The 11479-nt window shown below is 42.7% G+C and overlaps 2 protein-coding genes across 8 annotated transcripts in view; both read left to right on the forward strand.

The window, feature by feature from the left end:
- gne (glucosamine (UDP-N-acetyl)-2-epimerase/N-acetylmannosamine kinase) overlaps positions 1 to 4514 on the forward strand; it is a 40332-nt gene extending 35818 nt beyond the window's left edge. For all 7 annotated transcript variants that reach the window (XM_036583579.1, XM_036583580.1, XM_036583578.1 and 4 more), the window contains one exon: positions 1 to 4514. This exon is cut by the window's left edge and continues 453 nt beyond it. The gene's annotated coding sequence lies outside the window, so the exon portion shown is untranslated.
- A 786-nt stretch (positions 4515 to 5300) lies between these two features.
- nansa (N-acetylneuraminic acid synthase a) lies at positions 5301 to 11479 on the forward strand. The gene is made up of 6 exons (XM_036583607.1): positions 5301 to 5718; positions 6710 to 6925; positions 8118 to 8217; positions 8443 to 8597; positions 9381 to 9647; positions 10577 to 11479. The coding sequence occupies exons 1-6, from the start codon at positions 5587 to 5589 to the stop codon at positions 10784 to 10786; spliced, it is 1080 nt and encodes a 359-aa protein (XP_036439500.1). The 5' UTR covers positions 5301 to 5586; the 3' UTR covers positions 10787 to 11479.

Consider the following 11479-nt stretch of genomic DNA (forward strand, 5'->3'; position numbering starts at 1 on the left):
TTTCTGAGTAAGAGAGTCTTATATTGTTCAGTTTAAAGGAGTCGTTCTCCCAAAACTGCTACCATGACTGCCAGCCAGTGAAAGCTGCTGGTGACCAGTTAGCACATCGTTGTTGTTGCGACGTAGCTCCTACCTCCAAAATGGTAACTTTACAGAAGGAAAACATCTTTGGTCATGAAGGTGTTGATGCAACGTATTGGGCAGCTGGAGTTTTTCAATACTGTAAAAAATAAAAACAACAACAAAATGGAGACGGAAAGTTTTGTTCCAGCAGCAATGATATGCTAAGAGATCCGTACTGGATTTATCCAGTGTTTTGGACTGACTAAGACAGACTAGTATGGGTAGCGTATGGTTTTTTATGCATATAATCGCTGTTAGAACATAACTGTATCTCCTTTTTTTTATTTATTGATCTTTTAATCTTTTCTTGATTACTGTACAGGTACCGACACGCTTCCATCAAAGCGTTCGCTTTTGTTTTTTTGTACGTCATTTTTATGCACCAAGTCGCCCAGCAATACGGCGATGCAGTTTACTGTTAGAAAGTTTGAAAATTGTTTGCGGGAATTGAAATTTGATTCCTGCAGACCACTTTATGAGCAGTTATTCACAGCAGTAACAGTCATCTCATTTGCAACACAAGCACCAAATGAGCAAACACTAGCAAATCTGTAGATCCTCACAGTCAAAGCCTTGCCGCTCTCCACAGAGACACCATCGTCCAAAACGTGGTCTTGATAACACAGCAAGAGTCAGAGATCAGTTTAGAGATCAACATCTCAGGCCAAAATAAACTCCTACATTCTAGCCTCTGTTACTCAACCTGAGAGTGTTACCTTTCCAGTGAGACCAAGATCACGACTGTAGCCTAAAGTCTGTGGGAACAGCGCACCCTTTTACTTTGGGTTTGCCATTTCAGGCAAAAATGGGGTGACAGTTAAAAGGTTAGAAAAACAGCAGCTGTTCTGTACTAAAATGGCTTAACGTTAGCCTAGCGATCAGGCTACAGACCCAAACAGTGCCGCACACCGCAGTACAGGCTTGATTCTGACAATTGGAGCTCTGGTTGATACAAATAAAATTATAATGTTGAAGAGAGCAAAAGTAGAGTGACAGTAAGCCGAAATCGAACCTGTTCTGTGGTGTTTAGCTTAGTTAGCAGCCCACATGTGCCACACCACAGCTAACTGATGCTAAAATAACACCCGTTTAGAGGAGAGCGCAAAGTTGAGTGACTGAATTTGAGCTCCACATCACCAATAAGTGAGCCCTATAAAGTATTAAGGGTTGGACTGTGTTTTTATCCATTCAAATAGGAATTTGAATGTCATACTTTTAAAATACCGTCATCATTTTTATATATTATCGTTTTTACATACCGTGGTCTGACATGTCACACCGCCCAACCCTATTCTGGAGGTTTTGTTCCAACAGTGACGACGTGCTAACTGACCATTACTGGATTTCATTCATTTTTGCCAGTGTTCAAGGCTTTTAGGTCAAGAGCAAAAGATGTCTTACTGTTAATTAGATTATAGGAGTATTTCGCCTGGATCTGCTAATGTTCTGCTGGTGGTGACGACTTAACTTCCTTGCACCTTTTCTATTCAGAGGAGTGAAAATCCCTTTGTCTTTTTGCATCATGTAATTGAGCCCACCCACCCACTATAGTGAAATGAAAACAAATCATGTTGTGTGTTGATAATCCGACCAGAACCTGCACTACTAGCACGATACTCCTTTAAAGGAATGTTCTAAAGTTTTTCGACCTCCACCGCCTGCATCTCTATTGTACCGCAGATTACCAACAACAGTATGGGCATGTTTTTCAGTTCAGAGTAGTGGTCTGCACTCCCAATATCTTATGGCGCGGGACTAATTTTCAGTGTGGAGCGGGCGGGAAACCAGCCCACTGCAGGCGGGAGCAGGCCGAAGCACACATGAAGAGAAATCCGCAAATTAATGAAGCTTATATAAAATAGAACGATCACTAAATCGTATATACGAATGTAAAATGATAACAGTAAAACAATTAAAATGAATGAAGTCATTCTAAAGAGTTGCGAAGCAACAGATCACGTGAGCAGCACACACATTCTCGTAGCTTAGACATGATTCATGCCACGCAAAAGCAGTATGTGTGAGTGATGTGGAAAGTCTTACTTTTCATTTTGGTGTCCATGTTCACAAGTGGTCAGTGCTTTCTCACAGGCTGAGTCCCAGACGCTGCACTGAAGCGCCACAGTGTTTAGAGAATAGACCCGGTGCTGATTTTATTCACTCAGCAAAATAGACTGAAATAAGCCATGAAAATCAATGAAAATTAAACAAAAGACCGTGTACAAACTTAAAAACGCTATTTTTAAATTCAGTTTAAGTAATGACGAAATACTAGTGAAGCATTCTGTGCTGCAGACGGATTTCCCGGTTGGTCTACTACGCTTGAAACTTTTGCCTAATCACAAGCCAGAATGCTGTCGAGGATAAACAAATATATCGTGCACTTCTATAAATGATATTTTTGTTGAGCAGAGTGACGGATGTGACCATTTATTCGTCTGGAAACAGGACTGTCTGTATAAGTTTCTCGCTGCTCCGCCCCACAGCTCAAACACTGTGTGTATAAAAGGCCAGTGTGTTTGAGCTGTAGCCCTTGCACTGCTGCATCACTCCTGCCATGCAGGGGCAGCATGTGTGAATCAGGTATTAGAGGGACGGTGGAGCCTTCAGTCTGACGCCCGCAGCTGCCCAGCAAAACACCAAAAATAACCGCTCTCTGGTGTAATTCCTGCTCTGTGTTTACTGGGAGTAAATGCCATTTGGTGAAGTTACTTCGCAGTGAGCCTGATGACCATGACTGCCGTGTTTGTGATTAGACTGTGTCAGATATTGGATGTCAGTTCGCCTTGACGGATCTGCCCGAGCAGGAGCAGGACAAAACGTTTCGGTTGTGGGTCGGGAGCGGGACAAAAGATTTCGGTTTTCTGCGAGACTAAACAAACAGTCCGGCACAGACCTCTAGTTCAGAAGACGATTGGGCGGTCGCTGGATTCTGCAAATTAAACATTTGACCGCGTAATGCGAATTCACAACTACAACCGTTACAGGTGATGAGAATGTCCATCAGAGCTGTTCTCGTGAAGTTCTGTCCGCACGACACATATGAAAGTAGTATCCATGGCGATCAAACTCCACCCCTAGTAACGAAAAACCAGTCCCACCTCCGAAAGAGAAATGTGTACGGATTTAGAGTTTACCTTCTGGTTGCTAATGACTGAAAAAATGAAAACATTTAACGCATTTCAAACTTTGTGTTACACATCTGTTTTGAGAGAGCTTCTGCCCGCTGACCTCTAATATGAGGGCGTTTCGTGTGAGCAGGATGAAAGACGTTGACGATACAGATGCAGCAGACAGAGATTAGGTTGACGTATTTCTTCTACACTAGTAATTTTCTACAGTCACTAATGGCTCTGGTATTAGAGTGCAGTGCTAATATTTATCCAGCAGCTGGTTGTGTTACAGTATGTATGCCTGTGCTGGTGCATCATGAACAAATGAAGGTCGAAGCTCAAACTGGAAACGCTATTCTGATGAAGCTGCTCTGCCACAGACTGATTTCGTAATGTATGGAGACTGAAGTCTATGTAATCTGTTCTAACTCACTGTCTAGAACATGTTGCTTATTATGGTGAAGTATAGAGGAACCAGCCATTCAAGTATGTCTCACTTATGCGCTTAATTCATGCTTCTTTATGCTCGGCGGTGACCTGCATATCTTGGAATGTCCTCTTTTACAACTTTGAGACGTCATCTTGAACACAATGTCCTCATTTCTCATATCTGTCCCCCCATATAAATGTGAACGGTGCATATTTGTTTGCATTTCAGTGGAGGTTACACTGTTTCCGTTATTCTGTCAAGGAAAGACTGTTACACCAGCCCAACATGGGATATGTCCCATGCACTATAAAGAACCTTGCTTTAAAGAACTTCACAATACAGTCACTACTATATCACACACATCAACACCTTCACTGTTGACCCCTCTGAGTCTAGACTGAAGCTTGATGTGACCTACAGTAAATATCTCATTTATATTCCTTTTTTTTTAAATTTTGTGTTTATATAATCTTAAATCTGTCCTGAGTTTTTAGATCTGCTTGTAATATAAATTATGAAATTACTTGATTAATATAAACTGAGATGTTTGTTTTGACACGCAAACACTGCGTCATTTCTTTTATCTCTTTTTTTTTTTATTTTATTTTCTTAAAACCGTTAAAGATGTGCAATCGCACTGTGGGTCCACCAGGGGTCAGTAGTGGTGCTAGTGAGCATCTTTGTCTCAGCTAGCGCGAGCTATCTGGTCATGTTTTGGAACACTGTTATCGGGGACCATTTTTATGTTCCCCTAATGGACACAGGCGCTTTTGGGCCTCTTTAACACCTCGTTTTCAGCAATCCTGAGTAAATAAAGAAAGAAAGAAATAAAGAAATTTAAAAAAAGACTTCAGATGTTCTAGTTTCTCTGGAGTGAATTACGCTTCACTATCTGACAGACTGATGGGTGAATCTGGGTTTGGTGGATGACAGGAGAACGATATCTACCGGAATGAGCAGTGCCAACAGTAAAGTTTGGTGGAGGAGGGATAATGAGCTGGGCTGTGTTTCAGGGTTTGGACCCCTCAGTTCCAGCGAAGGTTAATGTTAATGATACAGTACATAAAGACATTTCAGACAATTATATACCCAACATCAGTGTCTGACTTCACAAATGCTCTTTTGACTGAATGAGCACAAATTCCCACGAACACACTCTGAAATCGTGTGGAAAGCTTCCCAGAAGAGTGGAGGCTGTTACAGCCACAAAGGAGGTCAACTCCATATTAATCCTCATGGCTTTAGAATTTGGTTGTCCAATAAGATGTGATGGTCAAGTGTCCACATACTTTTGGCCATATTGTGTGTGTGTGTGTGTGTGTGTGTGTGTGTGTGTGCATGGACCATATAGTATATAGGAGAATAAAAAAAGTACAAGGTAGGGGGTGTTTCTAATAAAGTGGCCAGTTAGTTGAAGTACAAAGGAAGTGTTTCTAATAAAGTGGCCAGTTAATGGAAGCACAGGGTAGGTGTTTCTAATAAAGTGGCCAGTTAATGGAAGCACAAGGTAGGTGTTTCTAATAAAGTGGCCAGTTAGTGGAAGCACAAGGTAGGTGTGGCCAGATAGTGGAAGCACAGGGTGGGTGTTTCTAATAAAGTGGCCAGTGAGTGGAAGCATAAGGTAGGTGTTTCTAATAAAGTGGCCAGTTAGTAGAAGCACGAGGGTAGATGTTTCTAATAAAGTGGCCAGTTAGTAAGCGTTTCTCATAACCCTCAGTGTGTCGAACAGCCGTGGTGGGGTTTAGTTAATTGCTGTCCGACTCCAGGGCTTTTATTCTGTAATTTTCTTTTTGCGTGATCGTCGTGGCCGAGCTTCCCAGTTCTCTTCACATCAGACGCGCGTATCGGAGCGGTGGGCCAGACAGAGAAGCTGCTTTAAACCCAGATTTCCGTCTCTATTTGTTTCCGAGCTGATTAAAGATGCCTCTGAAGTTCGAGCTGTGTCCCGGCCGGATGGTCGGAGGGAGCCATCCCTGTTTCATCATCGCAGAAATTGGACAAAACCACCAAGGCGACCTGGAGAAGGCGAAGGAAATGATCAAAATGGCCAAAGTAAGAGTCTCTACTGTCTTTAAACCGGGTTTTTGATTAAACGTAGCTTTAATGTACATCAACGAAGAGATTTTAGTGAGGTTTAGGCAACATTTCGAGGCTTTTCTTTCATATTCGCCGGTTTGTTATTGGAATTTTCCGTTCCACCTTAAGCGGTGCAGCAGATACTTGTATAACTGTAATACACGTAGCTTTAACAGTAACTGTATACATATAACTGCTGCACCGTTTAAGGTGGAGCGTTTTCATTTCTGTTCTGGTTTTTAACTCAACACATTATCCTTTTTTAATTTAATTTTTTTTTTAATTATCCTTTTCAGTCTGACATGAGGTGTAATTTTGAGCCACTGCTTTAAGGAGCAGATCTCTAACAGTGGTCCTGTAGGTCTGCTCTCCTCAGACTCACCCTGCTGAAAAACGTTTATTATGAAGAAAATACCATGAAATAAAAAATATATATATTTAAATCAAAGCCTCACAATTATATCTTTAGACATGATTCAGTGATGTTTAGAGCTGTTGTAGTCAATATTGTCAATAGGTTTATTTTTTATTGGAATTTGAGTGTTATTTTCATCTTAAGTACCAAAGTACCATGTGTATAAATGTGTGTGTGTGTGTGTGTGTGTTATTTTCTACAGTAGTCCTAATTATACAACTGACATACTGCACTATATTGCAGCAACACATTTGTCAGCCCAGTGTTGGCAGTGTTGGGCTCATTAATGAAGGGTCAGTGAGCCCAGTTTTGTCTGTGCTGTGTGTTTAATAGGTCTAAAGCTGGTAAATGTGGCTCATTGATGAAGGGTCAGTGAGCCCAGTTTTGTCTGTGCTGTGTGTTTAATAGGTCTAAAGCTGGTAAATGTGCCTCATTGATGAAGCGTCAGTGAGCCCAGTTTTGTCTGTGCTGTGTGTTTAATAGGTCTAAAGCTGGTAAATGTGGCTCATTGATGAAGGGTCAGTGAGCTGATGTTGCCCTGTTGTTCTGCAGGACTGCGGTGCCGACTGTGCGAAGTTCCAGAAGAGTGAACTGGAGCACAAGTTCAACCGGCGCGCTCTGGAGCGGCCCTACACGTCCCAGCACTCGTGGGGGAAGACGTACGGAGAGCACAAGCGCCACCTGGAGTTCAGTCATGAGCAGTACAGGGAGCTGCAGAGATACGCTGCTGAAGTGGGCATCTTCTTCACCGCCTCAGGAATGGACGAGGTGGACATTGTCTTACTTCACTCTTTTATTTTAACCAGTTGCTCGGTTATCTTTTTGCCCCCTGTTCTTTCTTGATCAGGTTGTTTTTGCAAATGTAAATGAGCTCTGTTCTGATTCGCCGCTCGTTCAAAAAGCAGTCTGGGATGAAACACACACTATAATGTTAGTGTGAATGGGGGGCTAAACTGATGTTGTATCATCTTTGATTGCTATTTGTAGATACGTTGATGGATAGATAAACAGATGGGTGGTGGGATGGATGATATATAGCTGGATGGGTGGATGGATAGAAAGGTAAATGGGGGGAAAAGAGATGGATGGATGGATGGATGAACTAATGGATTGATTGATGGATGGATAAAAAGATGGATGAAGGATGGATGGATGGATACACGAGTAGATGATAATGATAGATGGTTGGTAGATAGAAGGATGGATAAAAAGATAGAATGATGGTTAGATGGGTGATAGATGCATGGATAGACTGATGTATGATGAATGTATAGACAGATGTATGATGGATAAATGGATAAACAGATGGAATGAGGGATGATGGATAGATGGGTGCTAGATGGATGGATGGATGATGGATTGACAGATGTGGGATGGATGGATTGACAGATGTGGGATGGATGGATAGACCCATGTATGATGAATGGATGAATAGACCGATGTATGATGGATAGGCCGATGTTTGATGGATGGATAGATAAACAGATGTATGTTGGATGGATAAACTGATGAATGAATGAATGAATGGATAGATGGATGGATAAACAGTTGGATAGATGGATGAAGGAAAGATGGGTAGATGATTAAACAAGAGGTCTGTAGGGCAGAGAAAGGCTGATGTAAAGGCGGAGAAAGGCTGATGGAAAGGCGGGGAAAGGCAGAGAAAGGCTGATGGAAAGGCGGAGAAAGGCGGAGAAAGGCTGATGGAAAGGCGGAGAAAGGCTGATGGAAAGGCGGAGAAAGGCTGATGTAAAGGCGGAGAAAGGCTCATGTAAAGGCGGAGAAAGGCTGATGTAAAGGCTGGTGTAAATGATGGTGTAAAGGCTGATGTAAAGGCTGGTGTAAATGATGGTGTAAAGGCTGATGTAAAGGGCTTTCAGGCAGGTTTCAAATGTCTTCATGAGCTGATTAAACTGGGCTAAATGAGCTTTTCTCTCTTTTCTTTGTTTATTGTTTTTAGATGGCTGTAGAATTTCTTCATGAACTCAACGTCCCTTTCTTCAAAGTCGGCTCCGGCGACACCAACAACTTCCCCTACCTCGAGAAAACAGCTCAGAAAGGTTCGCTGTGATTCATTTGGCACAAAGAAACAATATGAATCATTTATAATTGATCATAATCAATCATAACATTCCAAAGTCGATTCAGTTGAAATGTTACCTTCATTTTTAGACCTAATAATTTTTTTTTTAATTCTATGAAATGACCCGTGTCTGCTGGAGTCATTAACGTTCTGTAATGTAAGACAGCAGAAGCGTGTTTGAAGTGTTAGTTTGTGTCGTCAGGTCGCCCCATGGTGGTCTCCAGTGGGATGCAGTCTATGGAGACGATGCGGCGAGTGTATCAGACGGTGAAGAAGCACAACCAGAACTTCTGCATCCTGCAGTGTACGAGCGCGTACCCGCTGGAGCCCGAGGACGTCAACCTGCGCGTCATCACGGTCAGACACGCGGGCGTGTGCACCACTCGCTGCCCGTTATTAACCCTTTACACTCCTAAAAAACCTACACATTAGTTTCATAGTAGATACTGAATAACTGAACAGAGTTATCGAATAATTCATAGGAGTTAATGAATAATTCATATTGGTTACTGAATAATTAGGAGTAGTTACTGAATAAATCACATTGCTAAATAATTCATAGTAGTTACTGTACTATAGTAATTCCTAGTAGATAAAGTATAATTCTTAGTATTTACTGAGAAATTCATCGTGGATACTAAATAATTCATTGCATATCCGAATAGTTTGCGGTAGTTGTTGAATAATTCATAGTAGTTACTGAATTATTCATAGTAGTTATTGAATAATTCATAGCAGATAGTGAATGATTCATTGTGGCTACTGAATAATGAATCTTAGATGAAGAAGATTAATATCTGAATAAAAAGCCGCAGATTCAAGATGCAATTTTACACTTACAAACGGAAATTAAACAATAATTCATATTATAATTTTTATTAGAAATACTAATAGTGTTTATGTACAATTCTTCTTTTTTCCTTGTTGTTCTTGTTGTTGTTATTGTTGTTGTTGTTGTTGTTGTTGTTATTATTATTATTATTATTATTATAGTTTTTATAATGTTTTTACTAATTTATATACAATGATGTACAGGATTGTATGAAATACTAGTAATTTATGAGTCAGTAAACATGGTCAGACGCTGCCAGCCGCAGGTCAGGACAGTCAGTGAAGAATCCTCTCTGTTCTGACCAACAGGAATACCAGAAGGAGTTCCCGGACATTCCGATTGGCTACTCGGGCCATGAGTCGGGCATCAGCATCACGGTGGGTGCGGTGGCTCTGGGGGCAAAGGTGGTCGAGCGTCATGTGACCCTGGATAAAAGCTGGAAGGGTAGCGACCACGCGGCGTCGCTGGAGCCCAGCGAGCTGGCCGAGCTGGTGCGGGCAGTCCGGACTGTGGAGAGAGCACTGGGCAGCGGGGTCAAACGCATGCTGCCCTGTGAGGTGCCCTGCCATGATAAGGTCAGTCAGGATGGACACTGAACATCATTTTCTCTGTCATTTTTCTATTTAAGGTCTGGCTGAAATGCTCAGCGTGAATGGGCTGGGCTAAACTGCCGCAGGCTGCATAGGCCGGTATTTGTAAATGCTTTGGTTTTTGTGACATCAAAAAAACAAATTCATTTGTTCATTCATTCAGGCATTCATCATCTTTAGCTGCTTAGTCCAGAGGGGAGCAGTTGGGAGAGCAGAGAATCCCCCGCAACTTCCTCCAGCTCATTCTGGGGGACCCCGAGTTGCTCCCAGGCCAACTCTGAGATATAATCCCTCCAGCAGGTCCTAGGACGACCTCATGGGGGCGTCCCAGTAGGACATGCCTGGTGAACCCCCACCGGGAGGTATCCGGGGGCATCCTGATCAGATGCCCGAACCACCTCAACTGGCTCCTTTCAATGTGGAGGAGGAGCAGCTCTACTCTGAGCTCCTCCATGATTGAGCTCCTCACACTATCAGTAGAGTGTAGCCCACCACCCTGTAAGCTAATTTCCTCCACTTGTATTTGCCATCTCATTTTTTCGGTCATTACCCACAGCTTATGACCATAAGTAAGGATGTAGACCAAACGGTAAACAGAGAGCTTTGCCTTATGGCTCATCTTCCTCTTCACCCCTACAGTCCGGTACACATAACTGCTGCCGTCTGTCCCAGCCTGTGCCGATCTTACCATCCCTCTTCCCATCACTTGTAAACAAGATCGCAAGATACTTAAACGCCTCCACCTGGGGCTGGTCCTTTCCCCCTACCTGGTGTGGGCGTGCCATCCTTGTCCAGGCTAGGACCAGCACTCGAAGGTGCTGATCCGCGTACTGGCCGCTTCACACTCGGCTGCAAAAACAATTAATTCAGCTGTTAATTCATCTCTCTCTCTCTCTCTCTCTCTCTCTCTATAGCTGGGTAAGTCCGTGGTGGCTAAAACGGCGATTCCTAAGGGAACGGAGTTGACCCTGGACCTGCTGACGGTGAAGGTAGCCGAACCGAAGGGTGTGGCTCCTGAGGACATTTTCCAGCTGGTGGGGAAGAAGGTGCTGGTGGACATCGAGGAGGACGAGAGCGTGACTGAGAGAGCTTCATTGAGAACATCGAGGAGGTCGAGAGCGTGACTGAAGAGAGCTTCATTGAGAACATCGAGGAGGTCGAGAGCGTGACTGAAGAGAGCTTCCTTGAGAACATCGAGGAGGTTGAGAGCGTGACTGAAGAGAGCATTATGAACATCGTGGAGGACAGGACCGTTATTACCCTGGCGGGACAATAACAAACTCGTTTCTCAGTAAGTCGAATGATTGACCAATCCTGGCCCCACCCACAAATGCACTCTTTTTGTAGGTACTGTTGCTAGGCTGGTCATGTTTTACAGAACACTGATTAAAATCCCATTAAACCTAATGAGAAACTGTCGAACAGACTCAGTTTATATCACAATACCTACATTTATAGTACATAAACTTGAGTTGAGTTCTACAGTTTCCCTTTAGGTTGAATGAATAACTGACTCTAAAGGTATTTATTGTGATATAAACTGAGTTTGTTCTACAGTTTCTCATTAGGCTGAAAGGGATTTTAACCAGCTTGCAGTAGTTGCTAATGCTGTGTAAGAACTCATTTGTGGGTGGAGCATTAAAAGTCCAGTATAAGCTCAAACTGCACTCTGTCCAATGGAAAAGTCTTCTCCTGTTGGGCAGGTTCACCTTCTGGCTTAACTTGTCTGGCTAACTGTTTTGTGAAATGCCTCTCAGAGCACTTTGTGGGTTGATCATTTGCCAAACACTGAAATAAATGACAAATTCAACAAAGTT

The sequence above is a fragment of the Colossoma macropomum genome, unplaced genomic scaffold (assembly GCF_904425465.1).
Source record: "Colossoma macropomum unplaced genomic scaffold, Colossoma_macropomum, whole genome shotgun sequence".
NCBI lineage: Eukaryota > Metazoa > Chordata > Actinopteri > Characiformes > Serrasalmidae > Colossoma > Colossoma macropomum.